The sequence below is a fragment of the Lagopus muta genome, chromosome 9 (assembly GCF_023343835.1).
Source record: "Lagopus muta isolate bLagMut1 chromosome 9, bLagMut1 primary, whole genome shotgun sequence".
Lineage (NCBI taxonomy): Eukaryota > Metazoa > Chordata > Aves > Galliformes > Phasianidae > Lagopus > Lagopus muta.
In genome coordinates this window covers 17,561,893-17,581,428 of record NC_064441.1, presented here as the reverse complement: position 1 = coordinate 17,581,428, position 19,536 = coordinate 17,561,893, and the positions used below count along the sequence as shown (strand labels likewise).

Here is a 19,536-nt window from a genome sequence, read left to right as displayed (position 1 = left end):
CTTCTTTACTCTCAGCACAACAGTGTGTATTTTCCTTACTACGTAAGGAAAAAGTTATGCTTTTACTGCACAGATTAAAAGAGATGGCTTTCAGGCAGTAACATCAGCCTAAACTAAAGTTGCCATTTTATCCCCTATTCCTAATACTGTTCCACACACAAATCTTCAAGTTAAAGTTCAAGCCTGAGGTATATTGCCAGGCAGAAATAGGTTACTGGGAACTAAAGCTACAAACGCTGTGAAGATGAGTTATCTAACAATTACAGCAGCTTATCCACTGCTAATGCAATTAGTCTGCACGGCTTCACTACTGCGTGGCTTTCTTGGTCCCTCTCAGGCTCAAGGTAGGCAGCAATTCACAAGCACCAATTCAGCTAATGCTTGCAGGAAAAGCAAGCTGTAAAAACTATCCTAGAGGAGAATGAGTAAATCATTAAATAACCCAAGAGTAATTTAGATGCTATCATCACTGTTGCAGGCAGTATATAATCACATTTTATTGACAACTCCTAAAGATCAGTCTTCCTTTGAAGTTGCATAGAGTGAAGCTGAATAGAGCATAGCTAGAGGGCCTAATGCAGTGTACTGTGATGGGACCTCATCTAGCACCAAATAAGCTGGCTTGGCTAAGATACTGTAAGCCTTTTAGCGTAGTGCTGTACATTAGTGTGCAGTCAGTGCTCTGAATTTATACTGTATTCCTAGAGACCTAGGCACTGTTTACACAGAGCATATCTTGGTCTGTCAAAGGAAGGAAAAAGATAAAGGCTGTGTAAGAGAACTTGTAGTAGAGAACTTGCAGGTACAGTTTCTGCATAAATAAATAAGGCCTCAGAAATGTTGTGAAATTCACGTTTGATCACTCCAATAATCTCAATTCATTTTTGAAAATGCTCTGCTTCATTGGGCACAGATTTGGGAAACCATTTTTTGTCTCAAAGTATGTTATCACAGCTTTGTAAGCGCCTGAATACAGTACTGGAAGAACACTGACTTAAAGACAGGTTGCTAGTACCATCCAACAACCTGCAAAGCAATTCTACTTAGCGCAATAAATGGAACTTCAGAAATAATTGGCTAAACTTGATTTTCAACCCCCAAAAAACGTGAATTATTTGATTTATGTTTTCTGTATCGATAACAATAATCATTTTATATTTTCTTTCTTGCAGGAGGTGAAGTCACCAAGCCTAGGTTTGCTCAGTATTTCCACGGCAGCCTAGCCAGTCTTACTATCCGTCCTGGAAAAATTGAGAGTCAGAAAGTGATTTCCTGTTTGCAGGCCTGCAAGGAAGGTCTGGATATTAATTCACTTGAGAGTCTTGGCCAAGGAGTGAAGGTAAGGAATGAACTGACATCGTCCTTGATAAAAATTAAGAGATGATTTATGAAGTGGAGGGACCGAGGTAGAGTACACACAGTACAAGCGTGCTTCTAAAACCAATGTAATTTCCCGTAAAGTCATGAAAAGAAAAAGTGGAACACTAGAAGAGCTATGATGCTGCAAAACAAAATGTTTCCATTATTACCAAGGCAGATGCTCAGAAAGTAAGGTGCTGAAATTTCACAGCCTGTAAGAATTGCCAAGTCATGTTCTCATTCATGCTTATTTTCATAGTCTTGCGGAAGTAGATGTAGATCAAAATTTAGTAATTCTTTGGAACTCAAGCAGCTTTAAAGCAATGCAAAATGTAATTGGAATATCTTTCATCTAAGGCAAAAAGAAGTTCCAGTGTAGGTGGTCTGAGAAATTCTGAGTGGACTCCAAGAGGAAAACTAGATAACAAAAAATCAAGAAATTAAAATTAAACATTTTCATACACATTGTTATCATCCATATTATACATACGACTGTCTTCCCTGATTCTTTAGCACTTTTTCTAAGATTGGAGAACTGAGAGTAAGAAACTCTGTGTCAACTGACGTAGTGGCCAGATGGCTTTGCATTCATTAAGACAGCTTTTCTTCTTTTGGGTACACTTGTAGGATCTTGATTATTACTGCCACAGTGCTTACATAAAAAATTCATTTTAAGATGCCCCATACTGACCCTGTTAGATGATAGGTATTCTCCCGCCTAAAGTAACACAGGTAAGCTATTTCCTAGTACAGAAATCACAGTACCCTCTTCTGAAAGAGCTAAGCTTCTGATTCATGTAACTGGGAAGATATTTTGGCTGCAGACTGTGTAGTCAGTGAAACAGCACAGGTTATTTGGCAATCTGTTTTTCAGGGCAGAGGAGAGTGGAACTTTAACACTTGATCTGCATTATGCACTGGAAGTGCCTTTTAATACATTTCATTAGCTAAACCTTTTGTTTTACCAGAAAGGAGACTGACCTAAAATAAAATTCAATATCTGTCTGGGTGATAATATACAGAGAAGCACCTGAATACAGTACTACAACCAATATGTTTTTAAAAACAAGGGTAAAAATATAAATTGAAGGTGTAAATTTAAGGAGGAACTATTTTAAATAGGCAGTGCATGCAGTGAGCAGCTATGGGTTTTTGGAACTTGAGTTGTATATGCAATCCAGTAAGTTCTTTTGCTGGGGTTTTACATGAATTAAAGAAGTTTATACTTGGTGCATGATGTTTAAAAGTATAGAAATTCTTCCCTTTTTTCACATTTTGAAATTGAAGAGTGTTTGAATTGTCTGTTTTTTCATGAACTTGGAAAACTTCAGGATGCCTCCCTCTGCTGCCCAGTGCAGGTGATTGGTTTTCTTACTGTTTAGCAGCAGGGTAGGAAAAATGAAGGACTGTTGTCCTCCTTTTTCTTTTTTGCAATAATCTTCAAAACATTTTCATTTTCCAAAGGACAGATGAAGCATGGTATTTCTTTAATGTTCCTGCTTTCATTTTTACTTTCTCAGCCAGATCAACAGTCAGTGTAACAGCAGGAGGCAAAAACAAAAGGAGCAGTCAGAGATAAATCGTGGTAGGATTTCTTATCAATGTAGACAAAAAGAAGCTTGGATAAAAGTGGAACAGTTGGCAGCTGAACTTCAACAGAAAATTAATACTTTTTTTGTTGTTCAAATATAAACATACATGATCTCACATAAACATGTTTCACAGTTGTACAGATAATAGCTGTTTACATGGTACTTAGCAGATTCAGTGTTGGCAAACTGATGTTGGGAGGAATTTCTTCAAGGCACTTTGGACACACTTCACCCATGCACCCACCTAGGAAAGAGCAGTGTAGCTGTAATTCAGTTCCTGACACAGCAGCATTGGACTTTTTCTGTCTGCAGCCTCATTTTCACGTATCTGTAACAGCTCTCAGAGACACTGTCTAAACTGTTGCTATTTTTAGCCTTTTTTAATGAGAAAGACAAAAATGGCTCAGACTAGGGCTTTCTCCAATCCCTTTGGCAGCATTCCAGCTGTTCTGGCAGCTGAGCTGTTAAGTTAACTAGCTAGCTAGAGTCTCCTTCTGCTCATTTTATTCTTTTACAGATGGAAAAGAGAAGTGTATGCGGGCTGTGACTCATGTCGTGACTCCTCTTTGTTAAAAAAATACCCTTCAGAGCATTATGACTTTCCTGTGCAAGCCTTGAACCCAGTCCTGTGTGTTCTGTTGAACAGAGAACGAACCTACACTTTGTTTTGTTCTTCACAGTCTATTTACTCACTTTTTAACCTGTCTTTTTATGGAAGTGCAGACAATCATTGTCTGTACATAATAGAATATGCTCATATATATATATATATATATATAAAATCAATACCCAGCCTTGCAATATGAGAGGAGGGTGCATTTCCTTGTGTTCTGTGCATTTCTTTGTGTTCTGTGCTGTCAGTTGAGGGTACAAAATTAGGGGGGCTAATCTGCTTTTTCTGCAATGCAGATGGTTTGCTGGACCAATTATAAGACCAACAAAAAAAAAAAAAAAGAAAAAAGGAATCAGGATGAATCATGCTGAAGATAAAAATCAATTGCTTGCTATGCAGATACAATAGCAAAATATCTTGGTCAGCGGAACTGCTTTGAGTTCAGTGCAATGCAATAGAGAATAATCAGGGCTACAGGAATAGCCACTGTCTTTGCAAGGTTTGTTGGCTCAGATCAGCAGCTGGCTTTGTGCAAGCAGCGGTTTCATCTTAAATCATGACACCCTTATTGATCATGAGACAGAGACAGGAGAATCCCCTTTATTTTGTCTGACATTAATGAAGACGTAGGAGGGAAACACTGTATTTTTTTTTGTTGTTGTTCAATCATGTTGAAATATATGTCAGAAAGACTGTCCAGAGTAAAATTAAGTAGAAAGCAGGAAAAATATATTTCTGCATACTGCTTTTATGGAATTCAATATTTTTTTATGAGGAATGCCTATGACCTAAAAAAAATTATATAGTACTAATAATAACAACAGTAAGGTTATGTTTCTAGCTCTACAGCTGCAGAATTTGTATCAGCAAAGTAGATAATACTGGGCAAAATATGACAAATCTGGATAAATTTACTGTAAAATTAATTAGTATAGTGGATATTTAAATACTAATCATATGCATTTCCCCCAGTATCACTTCAACCCTTCCCAGTCAGTCCTTGTCATGGAAGGAGATGACATTGAGAATATAAATCGAGCTCTCCGAAAGGTCTCTTACATCAACTCTAGACAGTTTCCTACTGCAGGCGTACGACGTCTCAAAGTCTCCTCTAAAGTCCAGTAAGTTTTAATTCAGCTCACCTGATTAGAAATATTTTCAATGAATTATTTCTTTCTTCAGACAAGTAAAAAAGGGACATATAAAATCATATGATGTTATTGAGCAAAAAGTATGAATTTCAATTACTTTTGTGCTGATTTACTTTGTGGTTTTCTTTTGATATTTTCCTTGTAAGAAACTCTTCTTTTGAATGGAATTTACTTGCATTCTGTTTATAGTCTGGAGCATACAATCTGGACTGGAGAGTGCATGCATTTATTGCATAATTATTTCAATGATCATTTAAAAAAATACTTATAGTTTCTTCTAGTATACATAGAGCCATGTTTTTTAAAGGAGGCCTGTTACTTCTTACAGACTACACAGCTGCAAGTGCATTTATAACTACGCTTGAAGTTGTCTTTGTCTGTCTATATCCTTCTGTGGCTGACATCACAGAAGCATTGGTGTTTGGTGTTGAACAAAAATCTTTGTCCTTCCATTTTCAGGCTAAAATTGTAACAGAACCTACATAATAATGTTTATAGTTTTGTGTAGTAGAACAACCATCTGCCACTCCTGAGCTCCCAGGGATACCTCTCTGTTACAAGAAGTTGGGCAGAGTACTGAGAGCAGGTTTTGAGAGAGAGAACCAGCTAGTGACAGATACCCCTTGTGTACAGTTCTTTACTTGGTTTACTCTGGTGCTGTGGGCTGACCACACTATGGAGAACAACTTCTGATTTCATGTCACTGAGATGGAGTTCAGCTTGCACACCCCAGGGCTGTCCTTGATCTATGCAAACATGCTTGTAAGGTAGAGTGTTTGGAGATTAACTTAAAAGCACGGTGCTGATTCAAACAAAAATGCTATTATAGGTCCCCCTAAAAACTAGGGAATGCCAGAATGTGGCCATGATAGGTCCAATATAAACGGGTCATTAGAGGCCCTTTTAGTCACACATGACAAGATACCCCATTATGTTCACTAGATACTACTTTGAGAATTTCAAGTTAGGTTTCCTATACATAGTTGTCATCATCCAGTTAATTTTATTTTTTTAACTGTGCACTTCTTTGTTAAATGTCAGTTAAATATCAAAATATTATTCTTACAGAGACCTTACTAAAGATAAAGCTTGTCACAAAGCTCCTTGTTTAACCCTCTCTTTGTAATTTCAGTAGTTGTGAATCTGGGTAGGGATAGAAGGAACAGAGCTGTTACTGCTAGCTGATCTACAGATGCATGTGGTACTGATGCACGTCCTTACGTAACAGTGTCAAAGTAAGGAATTGACTGAAATAATAAAATTAAAATAAAAAAAATAATAAGAGGCATCAGGTGGGTTTTAGACGATGCAAGTGCCACACACCTTTGATGTGCAATGTGTTACATCCAGTTAATAACATATTTTTCAGATGTTTTGGTGAAGATGTCTGCATTAATATCCCAGATATCGATGCATATGTAATGGTGCTTCAGGCCAATGAGCCCAAGATTACAATAAGTGGGATGGACCACTTTTCTAGACCTGCTGCACAATTTGAAAGTGAAAGAGGAGTCATTCTGCTGCCTGACATCAGGATTGTCAGCACCGTCACAAAAATGGAGCATTCAAAAAAAAATGATGGAGGTTTGTTGGTTTCTTTTAAATGTTATCGCTTACTCAGTAATATGAGTAATATTATATATTAGTCATATTTTTGAAAGGGTAATGCAAAAAGGTAGCACAAAGTCACTTCACTCAAATCATTTTAAGCCACATTAGTCAACAGCAACGCCGCAGTGAAGACATTCACTAAAACAGATCAAAAAGTGAACAAATCCCTATTCATTTGATTGATCAGAATGTGCTTCTGAAAAGGCAGCTTTCTATTTCGTGTCTTGCCTACTTCAGAGTAATTCCTTTCTACTCTACGTACTCTGTTGACTAATGTATTTGCATTAAATTTTGTAACCAAATTTTATTAATTGAGACAATGGAAAGTACTTACTGACTATAGTTGGACTTTTAGTCTGTTCTTACACTTCCAGCTCTGCTACTGACTTTTGGATTATACTTGAGTAAGTAACACAGTCCTCTTTTGACTCAGTTTCCCATACATAACGGAAATATAATAATTTACAGATTTTCAGTGATTAGAGTTTTTTCTAACGCTGAAAAACGTGTGTTACTCTTTGACACTAGGAGAATGCTTACAAATAAAAATATGGTTTAAAAACATAGTCTAAAGGAATCGTCCTTTTGGATGATTCTTTGCTAAGTAAGTGAAAATCCTAACAAACTGATACATCTTTGTAAATATTTTGTGGGCTAGAATAAGCAGTCATTGGATGTACGTTTCTTGAAAAAGATGAAATCATTAATGATGTGCAAGGGTGGCAGCATGGATTCCCTGAATCTATTCCCTATAATAATGCTAACTTGCCTTAAATTACATTTATTCTCTGAAGGCTGGAAAGTGCATTATGTCACGGTACCAACTGCATACAATTAAGGTATGTCAAATTAATTCCTGTGTGGAAAAGAGAGCATTATCCTTCATCTAAGAGACGCTGCATGTATGATACTCTGTGTCCCTAAATATTATGACATCTTCAGAACTGTTCAGTGAATTAGGAACTAGTGCCCTCCAGTTTAGTTTATATGTTTTGCATATCCCAATTTTTCTAAATACAATTGTTGCCATAATTTTGGCTGTAGCACCTCTTCTGAACTTAAAAAGCCTGAGGTCTCACCTTCAGATGGAACATAGCAGCATTACTATTCTACATAGTAATGCTATTGTTTAATTGCTGGGAAGTCAGGTACTTCCTAATGTGCCACCTGTTATTTTTATCCACTAATAATTAAAATGAATAGATAATAATTGGTTTGGGGAATAACTGTTTTGCAAATGATTACTGAATTCTACCTCTCAGTTCCTGTACTGTACAGCTTGAACTATTATTTTTCTCAGTCTGCATACTATCTCACAGACTGATATACATAACAAAGATAACCATAAATTTTCACCTATATCTAGTTATTCCTATTTTTGCTCTTACTAAGAAGCTACATACTTTGATCATCGTAAGTGCAGCAGCGATGCATGCAGCAAGGCAAGGCTGAAGAGGCTGATGTAGTCCTTGTGTATTCCTCAGTCACAGGACCAGTCAGGTCTCTCTTCAAAAGCAGAGCAGGCAGTTGCCGTAGGCAGCAGCATGACTGTGGCTCTGAGGCCTTTTTCACCTGCAGGGGTCCCCTGGAATGCTGAAGTGTGCTGCTTGTTCTGTCTCAGTGGAGAAATCAGTGTGGCCCAGTGTGACTGAAAGTGCTCCCTTTGTGCTATGTTTACCACAGAATAAAAATAATACACTGATATTCTGCTTTTATTACAGTGATTCCAGATTTTTGTTTTAATCATACTTATTGAAGGCTAGTCACTTTAGGACTTAATTTTTCTATGTCATATCATACAGACTCTTGCCATTTATGATAATCCCATGATGTTTTCAGATAGATGGCATAGTGTTCTCTATAATGCAGACTTTTTATGGGTCACAGAATAACTGAGAAAATCATCTATGCATTGATATATTTGATATTTGTAATCTGCAGTACCAATCTGATATCAATACTGAAAAGCAGAATTGTTAACATGAGTTTGTTTCCATAATCAAATTTTAGTTTTTGGCCTTCACTGCTGCACGTGAGTTTACTATAGAAAAATAGTTATAGAAAAATTTATCTTCTATCTCACTATGTGTTTCTAGACCTTCATTGTTGCAGCATCGGAACAGGCAAAATGCTTCTCTTGATTTGCTTCAAGTGTACTGTGCTTAATATGAGCAAAGAACAATTCAGACATCATTGCAAAATTCTCTGTTTCTTTTCTCTTTGTGGTATATGCCGTGTGTTCACAGCTAATAAGTCAGTGGTCGTGGAAGAAATGCTCCACAACTTGGATTTCTGTGATGTTTTGGTCAGTGGTGCAGAACTAGATCCTGAACAGGAGTGTTTAGAACTAGATCGTACTGAGCTTCAAGGAAAACATCTGGATGCCACAAATTCCACAGCAGGATATTCAATCTACGGTATGTTCATAGATGCTGCATTCCCTTATTTCTTCCCACCAACAGTTACATTCTCGGAATGAAAGGACAACAAAATTTGTGAGAAAGCTGTGGTGTGCTACCTGTAAAGTATTTCATGAGAGACTGTCTCAAAAAGCAATAATTAGTTCTTGTTCTCTGGGGATGCTGTTTTTATCCATTATCCTCCATGAATAAGCACAGCTTTGTCTCATCTCTACTCCCCAAACAAGGAAAAAAGCAACACTGCTTGCTTTAACTCTGAAGGATCTTGTGGACCATCATGCTGGAATGTGTGAATGAGGGGGTTCCTCAATTCTTCTGCTTAGTGCTGGTAACACACTAGCTTTGTTTTGTTTTTCTTCCCTCTGAGTACTTAATACTTTATTCTGAAGCTTTGTGGTTATATTTATTCTTTTCCATTATAGACTTACATTTGATTCCGAAAGCTATTTTCTCTGTTAGAGAATATCTGATGCACTGCCAAGTCCTGTATTTTCTGTGGCTGTTTGATTTCTCCTGTGCACAGAGAGTTTATTGCACAGCACCCCAACTGATAACGCTGCCACCATTTCAGGTGTGGACACCATGCACAACTATGAACAGGTTCTTCAGCAGATTCGATACCGTAACTGGTACACTTCTGCCACCTCTGAAAGAAAGTTCAGAATCAAGTGCTCTGAGCTGAATGGGCATTACACCAGCAATGAATTTAACCTGGAGGTAAGTAGTCTTTTAGTTAAGCCTTTCTTTTCTAACACTGAGGCTGAGTAGTTGCTCCATCTTTCACAATTAGATTTGTTTAAAATCTGTAGAATGATTGACACTTCAAATTCAGGAAGCATTCTAAAGTTTTATACAGAGAGGAAATTAATGTTTGTTCTCATTCCTCTGTGGGTTTGCCTCGTCAGATGCACTATGACAACGTTTGTCTTGAACTCCACTAACAGAGAGACTTCTGCAGGATAAGGTTGTCGTCATTGGTTTTTCATAACCCTATTTATCATGTAAAATGTCCTACAGTTGTTGGGGGTTTTTTTGTCTGTTTTTAAGGTCTATATATTCAAATTAAATCACCACAGCTTCGTTATTTTCTTTAGTTGCTTTTTAACCTCTCGCACTTTTCTTTACTGCTATGTTCAAGTTTTCAGTTTTGCCGAGCAATACCTAGTTATAATAATTTTTATAAAATCTTCTCCATCAGGTGGAAATTGTTGCTGGTAACTTGCATTATTTCAGATTACTTTGAGAAGGAAAGTTAGTATACAGATATTGAATGCATAGCATGGACTTAATCTTTCATACTACCCACATATGGTCAGTCACTATAGGAAAATTTGGATACCTCTTTTGAAGTTATTTCTGCTGGCACTAAGTAAGTCCAGTGCCTCACACTGGCTCAGGGACAGAAAATGGCTGCTTGATGCATCTCAGCAGGAGACCTGTACTGATGCTGAAGAAATTGCTTATCCAGCCTAGAATCCAGGTAACAAGTAACTACAGAAGTGCAAGACCTTAGCAACAGGCTCAAAATTTTGTAATCTGTTTTGAACAAAAGTATGTGTTTAAGTTTTACTTAAATGCTGCTTACCTTAGCATCATGCAGCCATGACACTGACTTCAGAGTTTTTGCTAATAACTTTCTGGGAGCATCTAAAAGTTCAGCAGCAGAGCAAGAAAGGAAGAAGAAAAAAAAGTACACTAGTTATCCATACAGATAAATCAATAAAAAGAGTCTACTTTCCTGTGCTACTTCATCTATAGCCGATGGACCATTAACGCTTAGGAATTAGGTCTCAAGGTTTATATACTAATATTCCTACCTTCTGAAGAACTTCTTAATACAATACAGTATATGGAGCCAGCAAATAGAATACGGAAGAATATCTGATAGAATATCTGATCTCTTCTCTTGTGCCAGGTTAATATTCTGCACAGCTCCAACTCCAACTATATGGACCATGTAAACCATGTGATAGTACAGCCACACTTTCTCCAGTCAGTCCGCCATCCAGAGGAAAGCAAAAGTACTGTTCACAGCTCAGGTATGTGATGCCTTTACAGTGACTTCTCAAAATGATTGTTATGTTGGTTATGTCCTTTATGATTCAGCCTAATCAACAAATGAAGTCTTGAAATTTTCCATAGTTATATCTTGTGAAACCTGACATTGATCATGGCACCTTTATGACAGAAAGCTGTTACACTGTTTTCTCTTTCTGATGATGTACTTAGTACTAAAAACTGATATTCTTTTTAAAGTCTACATTAAAGGCTAAGTACTCTGGTTCAATCTAGTCAACAGGGCATCTTGTTTTGAATAGTGTGAAGGATATTGTTGTTTTACATCTGTATTACTATGGCATGTCTGTTTCTGCCTATCCTTTCCTAGGCAAAATGAAATGATTTTTGTAACATTTTTAAAGAAATAATCTGGCAGTGCTGCTGGCTGCTGTCCAGGCCTCAGTCTGGAGCTCTCTGCAGAGATTTGTTCCTAGTGATGCACAGAGGGCATTAGTATTTATTAAATCCAGAATTTGAACTAAACATTTGAGCTGTGTAAGTTAAAATGTATAGCCAAAGAAGCCTTTTCAGTAAAGCTAAACTCAGGACATAGCTATCTGTCTGAAAGCTGGATTCTGAATTCTTTTTACTGAGTGGTAAGCAAGTATGTAAAGAACAAAGCTGAATAAGCATAGGTAATTCTAGAGTGTTATGATACTGTTTGGGTTGGTTTTTTTGTTATTTTTTTTTAATTGCTATTGCAAAACCAACTATTGCAAAGTACTCCTTTCTTTTCTTCTTTCATCTTGTTCTGATTTCAGAGTTCCAGTCTTACAGGCAAGGCAGCAAAATGGGGTATAGAACTACTGTAGCTCCTGGAACTTCAGTACCTAGGTAGCAAAATTACATTTCCACTGATCTGTACCACTATGGAGCTGATAACATAAGAGCAGTGTGGAGAGATGTCTTTCTGTGACTAGCTGGAGATAGAGGCTTGTCAGAGTGCAATAGAACAGTGAGGAAAAATGTCTTGAATCCTCAGGAGTCTTTAAGAAAGACTGTAACACAGGCAATAGAGCAGCAATGCTTTGTATTATTTCTTGACGATGGAAATCCCAGTATGAGTGTTTGAAACCTTCTAAAATACAAGTGTGGAGATAGATATATTTTTCTCACAGCTGATGTTAAAGCTTCATTTACCTGTAGTCAGAAGGAGACAACACACAGGTAAGATGAAAATGCAGAAATGTTTGTTTTGAAACTAATTGATTCTGAACTGGTTGACTGCTTTTCTTCTGTAATGAATTAAATCACGAACATTAGGCATAGTAACTTTTTAGTTAAGATTTGCAATACTTCTTATTGTATACGCTCTGCCCTGGAAGGTGGGCACTTCACCAACTCTGCAGTCCCAGACAGGTGGCAGAGAAATAGGTACCAAGGAGTGAAAAATAGACAATGTGTTCAGTGTTTTGTAGGCAGCTTGGTCTGTAGCTATAAACGTGTTGCCTTTTCCACTTTTTGTTTCAGTTGTTCCAAGTGTGGCCACAGTCGTAATTGTGATCTGTGTGAGTGTACTCGTTTTCATCATAGCTGTGGGAGTCCATAGAATTCGGACAACCCAGCAGCACAGCTCTACAGACAATGAAAGCAGTAAGGAAAATGAAATGGATTGGGACGATTCTGCTCTGACTATTACTGTCAACCCCATGGAGGTGAGTTACTGAAACATAGTAGTGTATTGTGTTAATACCAGGAGTTATTGGCAGGGCTGGTAGGTTCTTAGCTGCAAGTTTAAAGCCTCTTTTTGTGTACATTTAATAAGGCTTGGCAGAACAGTTGTATGTACAGTCGGTCAGGACTGCTGCTTAATTTTGAGATCTGCACACCATGATAATATATAATTGAAAACTTAGCAGTTATTTCTGACAATAAAAAAAAAATATTAAATATATGGTGCAGCACTCTTGGGTGCAACATAACTTCTTCCATTCGTCTTTGCACTCTACACCTAAGTGTCTACACTTTACACCTAAGATGAAGTAGTTACTTTGTAAATATTAAAACTCTTAAGGGAGGGGAAATGATCAGCAATTCAGATAAACTGGCATTGAGGGGTTAAATTTTGTCAGCTTGACTAAAAAAACAAAGCTATCACTTATTAATATTCCATTCTTGTTATATTTGCTACTGAACTGTAGTATATTTAATAATCACATAATGACGAAAAGCAAATTTTTTCCTGCATGTTAGCATTTTCAAATGATGTGCAATAAGGGTTCATGTTTTCATAGCCACGGCCTAGCAAGAAGGGACTCACCTGCTATTGTCAGCCTCTCATTTCTTTGAATCTTCTGTAGAAATATGAAAAGCCTCACCGGGTAGAAGAGGAGAGTGAAGAGGAAGATGATGAGGAGGAAGATACGACCAGTGCTGAATCGGATGAAAGTGAAGAGGAGGAGGATGAGGAGGATGAGGAGGAAGTGACTGTCCAAAAGAGAGGCAAGCAGAATCTCACCAGGCAAGAGCAGTTGGAGTGGGATGATTCAGCACTCCCATACTAACAGCCCTTGAGCCACATTGCTCCTTTTGTAACCACCAATACAATGTTTTCTCAGTCTATGAATTCTTTGACAGGATTTGAACTGCTTGCCTGTAACTGTTTTGCCTAAAATGATCTTGTTGTAGTAATTGATAATGATAGAACTGACCCTTTTCCTACAAAGGCTGGAGAACACATGGTACAATCGTACTGGCATTGCCAGTTCTGAAGTAATCTAGAACTTAATCTGTTAGCAAGCATAGGGTTCAATTTCCTCTTTCTGTAACAGAAGTCTGTGACAAAAGTGTTGTCACTCAGTCCACAGAGGTTTTTTGTCTTTGCTATTTTTTCCATACAGGAGAGATTTCAGCTTGTTATGAAGAACTACCTGTGTGGGTCCAAATTACAAACACAGTTGCTGCCCTTTGGCTTCACACATTTACAGGTGTAACATAATATAATCCCACTTCAAATTAGGAGAGTTTTAGTGCTACAGGTGACAGAGACTAAATTCCATTCATTGTCTCTTCCTGCCTTCTTGGATGTTATCTTCTACAAGGAAATATATTTGGGATGCATGTATGCCTGTGTAGAATTGGACAGTGTATTTTACAAGAATGCTGTTTGAACCATGAAGAGAAGGATTTTATCCAACCCATGCATAGAAGCTGAAGAAAGTGAATGCTGAAGGTTACCGGGGGGGAAAAAAATATCATTCTATGTCCACAAATGAAATGATCTTATACAAACAGAAAATTCTGTTTGAATTGATATACTGAAAACCTGTACAGCTACTCATTAGTTATGGATTGAACAATTTGCAGCAAATCGATGCTTTAACCGTCCTGTAAAATCGTTAGCTTGCTGCAGTACCTTACTGAAATAGTGGAAAATAAGCGACTTCATTATACCACAGATATGTACAGTTGGGATTCAAACAACGATTTTTTAATGAGGAAAAGGTTCCCCTCTGCTTTGCTGAGTGCCAGCTGCAATTCCTGTCTGGCTTTATTCTATAGAAAAGTATGCCGTTACCCCACCCTGAGTGACACAAAAGAAAGTGACAACACAACTGTCAGCCCACTGTTGGGCTCATAATTCTCCCTTATTTCTTCTTCCTGAAGCCATTATTGTTAAGAAAAGGTTTTATAAAATAGAACTAGGATAACTAAAACCTACCTGGAACCAAAAGAAGTTGAAAAAAACTCGTAAGAGGTTGAGAGAGTATTTTAGTTATGGTAACACAGCATATTTTTCTTATACACTGTTAAAAAAAAAGCTACGTACAATGTGTTGGTAAGTCTTTGTGGTGTGTTTTCTGTCCCCTTTCCTTAATAATCTATCTTCAAATGTTCTGCATACCAAGTAATGCAGCACTTACTTGCTAGGATAACTGTTCTACTGCATAAAAACCAAAATGGCATGGAAGTGAATGCTGCCTAGTGGCTTTTCTGCTTTTCTCCTAAAATAGTTCCTTTTGTTTACTATTTTATGACTGACTTTTGTAATTTGCTATTTGAAATGAGCTATGTCCTCTTCTCTCTCCCAAAGAAACAAGCAGTTGGTTTTGACTTACTAGGATGTTCCTGAGCACCTGTGTATGATAACTCATCCTGCAAAGAGTAACCTGAGAGATCTTGAGGGTACTCACATACACCATTAGCAGCAGCAGCTCCTGCAGGTCTTGGAATTTAGAGAATGTATTGTTGGGTTTCTAGTTGGTGATGGACTTTTTAAATCAATTTAAATCAATTTCTGCATCCATCTAATAGCTGTAGGAAAAGATTGACCACAACTGGATAGTGCAGTTTAATCATGAGAAAGTAAATGAAAAAAACCTGAATATATTTTAAAATTAGAGATTTTCGTGCTCATTTTTGTTGTTTATTTTTGTTCTAGACTCTCATAGGAATTAAAACAGTATGTGAAGAATTGAGCCTAGATACATAAAGTTTATCTGCAGGAAAAAAGATCATATAAAATGGGCTACAGCATCTATTTATAGAGAGCCTAACCTGCACAAAAAAAAAACATGTTACTACATCCTAATACCCTAGATCATTCCCTAGTGTTACTACTTTTATTAGTGACATGAAGCAGGGCCTTCATGATACTTGCTATCAGCACATTTCTCTGCAAATGAAATTTGATATTTAAATATCTACTTTTAATTTTAATTTCATATTTAAAACTGGACTTTATTTAGATTGCTTTTAATGTCTCTGTTTTTCCTGATTATTATCATTGTTATCAATGCAAATGTTAAAGCAAGCTGAAAACAGCAATATTATAAATAGCCTTTCTTTGTTTTATATGCTTGTGTCTGTCCAGCTGATGGATTTTTATCTTTTTGTTACTGGAAGCAAATCTATTCAGGTCATGCTGGTACATTATACAAAAAGCCAATATGAGGTATTTTCTCTACTGTAAATAAACTTACCTTTTTAGACTTAAGCAAATTAATGCAGGAATGGGTATCAGATAAATTTGGTTTGCAACAAAATACTCAGAAAACTCAAGTGTATCACTGTACATAGTTTGGAGTAAGCATGGCAGTGGGTTATGCAGCATTTTTCATTCAGAGAGGAGCAGAAAACATTAGTGAGAAAGAGCTACTTCACAAGTTTGACCTTACAGTTAAAATATTTGTATTACTTTCACAACAGTGACTTATTAAAAGCAATAACCTAGTACTAGAATAACACAAATATAAAAATGTTTGAATTACTTTAAATAGCTTCCCCACCATGACTTTTTTTTTTTTATTGTAAACTAGTTGCTTAAAACTAAACCAGAACATCACATGCACACACAGGCACCTCTTCTGCCCTCTCCCCTACCCATCAAAAGCCAAATAAATCTCACCTTTTATCTCCAAAAAATGTGTTTATGCTGCAAACTCTGGAATGTCAACTGCAGATGTACTGTTTATCCTAAGTCCAGTTGCAAGTTTTGAAGAGCTATCAAGGCACAAAAACGGTGGCTTTCTTATAGTAACAATAAGCAAGCACATCCAAAAACCAACTCTGAATCCGTACCTGTAATACAACAGCCAGAATCTGTGACTACAGAGATGTAAAATGATACCAATGAATGCTCTTGAAGTGTTGAAATTCTAATCGAAGGCTGGGAAAAGCTGCAAATGCAAATTTAAGACACCAATACACTGTTACATGCATTAATATAGCTGCCTAAGTTGAGTTTTGTGATCACTGGCTCTCATTTCTTTTTCACTTCCACCTGATCCATGGTTATTTTATCTATCTATCTCTGCAAAGAGAACAAAGGCTCAATTTTCAAGATCAATCTCAAAATCTACTACTATTTCAAATTAGAAATAGGCATACAGGGCTCATGACATCTTTAATGGTAATTAAAATAATAAAATATGTTTCTGCTGGACTATTTGTTCACTGAAAAAGGAAGTAGTGGCTCTACTGCTTTTAACTGTAAAGGACCTCCTTCACCAAGGGCCACTGTGAAAGTGCAGTGTGTTTCCCTTTCTGGTGCTGGACTTGCTGTGAACATGCACCATCCATCAGTCCCCATTTACAGAAGCTGCTCCTGCTTGACACTAAGCTGAAAAACAGTGCCATAGGACAGTAGCAACTCCAGGTGAAGGCCTGGTCAGAGGATAATCCCAGAAGCAGCCCTCATGTTACTTTGGCAACTATTCTGAACCCTGCATATAATTGTGCCTCACTCAGCTGTCTCATTCCCTCAGACAAGTAATGCATTTACCTGGTGAGGAGTGAAGTCGGCTGGGAGATGATACTGCCTCTGATGGAATTTCTGGTGTTGGCACGTGCTACACGCTGATGAATTCTGCCATCATCCATCCTTGGCAGACAAAGAAAGGAAAAGTATTACACAGGCGACAGAAAAAAGTCTGAGGGGATGTCCTGAAGAAGCTGCTTCTGTACTCTGGAATATAAATTATTACACCAAATTAAGGATGTATGGAAAAGGATGAGAATACTTAATTATTTAGGGAGGGAAAAGAAATAAACTAATAAAACATCTCTAGGACTTGGGAAAAGTCTCTTCTTCCCTTAATACAATCAGCATTGTGAATTAAGTATAGCCGTAACAGTACAGCACTACAAGTTTTTGTACGCTTGCTGAAAATGACAAAATTCTCTTAGCATGATACAATTTTCATATAAACAATATTCAAGAATCTCTTTGGAGGCAACGGAGCCAAATAATACTATGGCAATTAACATCTCAACCATGAATAACAAGTTGATTTAATTCTTATTTCTATATTTATTTTAGCAAATATTTTACCTTGCTGCAGTGTAGTTTTTTCCTGGATGTATATACTCTGTAGTATTTCTACACCACTGTTAAAAAGGTCCCGAGAGGTTTACAGCAACAGTAAGAAAGAGAACAGCTCATTTGGCAGAAAATGAAGGTGACATAGCTTGCACAAAGGGATTTTAAATATACTTACTTAGATGTCTTCTGGTTCTTGATGAAATCCCAGCATTAGAAAAAAACAAGTAGAAGTTCTGACACGTATTGACAGTTGTCAAACTGAGAAGCACACTGGTATTTCTCATTTAATGTATGGATATAAATATACAATATCTAGATGGGAAATACAACTCTTGTTGTATCTAGAGTTTTCTGTGATGCTGTATAGATTCAAGCTGCACATCTGCAGCTGCTCAGAGAATATTTGGAAGTGCTGGAACATAGAGTCTGTAGAGTCAGAGCCCCTACATCAGGCTAATTAATTCCGAGCTTTTTAGGATCTCTGTCAGGTGCTATTCAACTGCTGGCATATTAGAAATCACAGACAAAAAAACAATGAAGTCTGATAAAAATTACTGAACAAGAAAGTAAAATTATTGAGAGAAGGGCAGAAAGGGTTGTGTATTAGCCACAGCTTGTTGTGTCACTCACTTCTGACAGCAAGGCTTGTGGTTAGTGCACCCCTGGACGTTCACTGTAACTGCTCATCTTTCCTTAATATCTGCCTCAGGCTGTTCAGAGACATCAGTCATGCAAATCTGAGAAGAGAGAATTTATACATATATATTAAAAATACAACAAAAATAAATGCACCTTTAACAATACTAATGGTATATAACAGTCTCCTATATAAATGTGATATACCACATGTTTCAGCTAGTATCAACAATTCTATAATAGCACTACATCTCTGCCTCCTTCGGCTAAACTAAGAAATCCCTTAATGCGGTCAGCTTTACAGCAAAGGAGATGACACAAATCTTAGATGACCCAGCAGATGAATTAAAGTGTATTCTGTTATCAGTCTGTTTGCTTTAGCATCAGGGATTTTGATGTTCTTGTTGCCTTTTTTTTTTTTTGGTAAATGAGCTGGGGATTATTATTTTCTTTCCTAAAGAACAGATATTTGTAAAACATAAACGTGCAAAGCTGGAACTGAGCAAAAGAAAAAGGGGAGAAGAGGAACATAGACTTTTATTTCATATACTTGTGTCTAATAGCAAATTGCAACACCAACATGATGGAAGGTTAGCACAAGAAAATGAAGCCAGGGCAGGTTCTACATGTTCATAACTTCATTCCCAGAAATGAAAATAATGTCACCAGATCAGGTGCCCTGTTTCCCAAGAGGCATTTTTTGCTGTCTTTTGAGTGGGCATTGACAGTGGTTCAATTGTTAGTTTCCATTTCACTGTTTTTAAATAGGAATAATGATGTTGACATTCTCTGCTAAGCACTGTGAGCCCTACAAAAAGCACTGTCAAAGGGCTTGCTGATCTTACCATTCAATATTTCTGTTCCAGCACTACTTACAGATCACCATTGTGGAGCACCCTAGATAGGCAAGATGAATGTCAATGGTTACAGTCAAGAACTTTAGACTAATTTCCTTAGTTATTGCTAAGGAAAGAAAGGAAAGGAAGGAGGAAAGAGTCACAATAGTTTGAAACATTACCAATATTTAAAAACTTTCAGAAAAAGCCTTCATTCCTATTTTCAGTTCTGTAACTCAAGTGGAAATCCGGCATTTCATCAGCTGTAGAAGCTACAAGGCCACGTATTGTCATTATTTGTGCCTGTGTTGAGTGCAAGGAATCAAAAGAATCTTTTTCACAGCTGAGTACATTGTTTGAAGAAACGTTGACACACAGGATGCATACGGCAAAGAAAAACAGTCTCCAAATGATGAACGAAAGTTTTATAATAGTATTACAATCTTATACTATAGAAACCCAGAAATTTCATGAGAGTAAAAGCCTTTCTGCTGCCC

The 19,536-nt window shown here is 37.1% G+C and overlaps 1 protein-coding gene across 3 annotated transcripts in view; it reads left to right on the top strand.

The window, feature by feature from the left end:
• CLSTN2 (calsyntenin 2) overlaps nt 1-18,624 on the top strand; it is a 298,618-nt gene extending 279,994 nt beyond the window's left edge. For all 3 annotated transcript variants that reach the window (XM_048954383.1, XM_048954385.1, XM_048954386.1), the window contains 8 exons: nt 1,173-1,339; nt 4,537-4,685; nt 6,085-6,299; nt 8,573-8,743; nt 9,318-9,463; nt 10,662-10,785; nt 12,275-12,459; nt 13,105-18,624. In XM_048954383.1, coding sequence (XP_048810340.1) covers nt 1,173-1,339; nt 4,537-4,685; nt 6,085-6,299; nt 8,573-8,743; nt 9,318-9,463; nt 10,662-10,785; nt 12,275-12,459; nt 13,105-13,308 — 1,361 coding nt within the window. In that variant the 3' untranslated portion in view covers nt 13,309-18,624. The remainder of the gene's footprint in view (nt 1-1,172; nt 1,340-4,536; nt 4,686-6,084; nt 6,300-8,572; nt 8,744-9,317; nt 9,464-10,661; nt 10,786-12,274; nt 12,460-13,104) is intronic.
• Nucleotides 18,625-19,536: the final 912 nt, after the last annotated feature.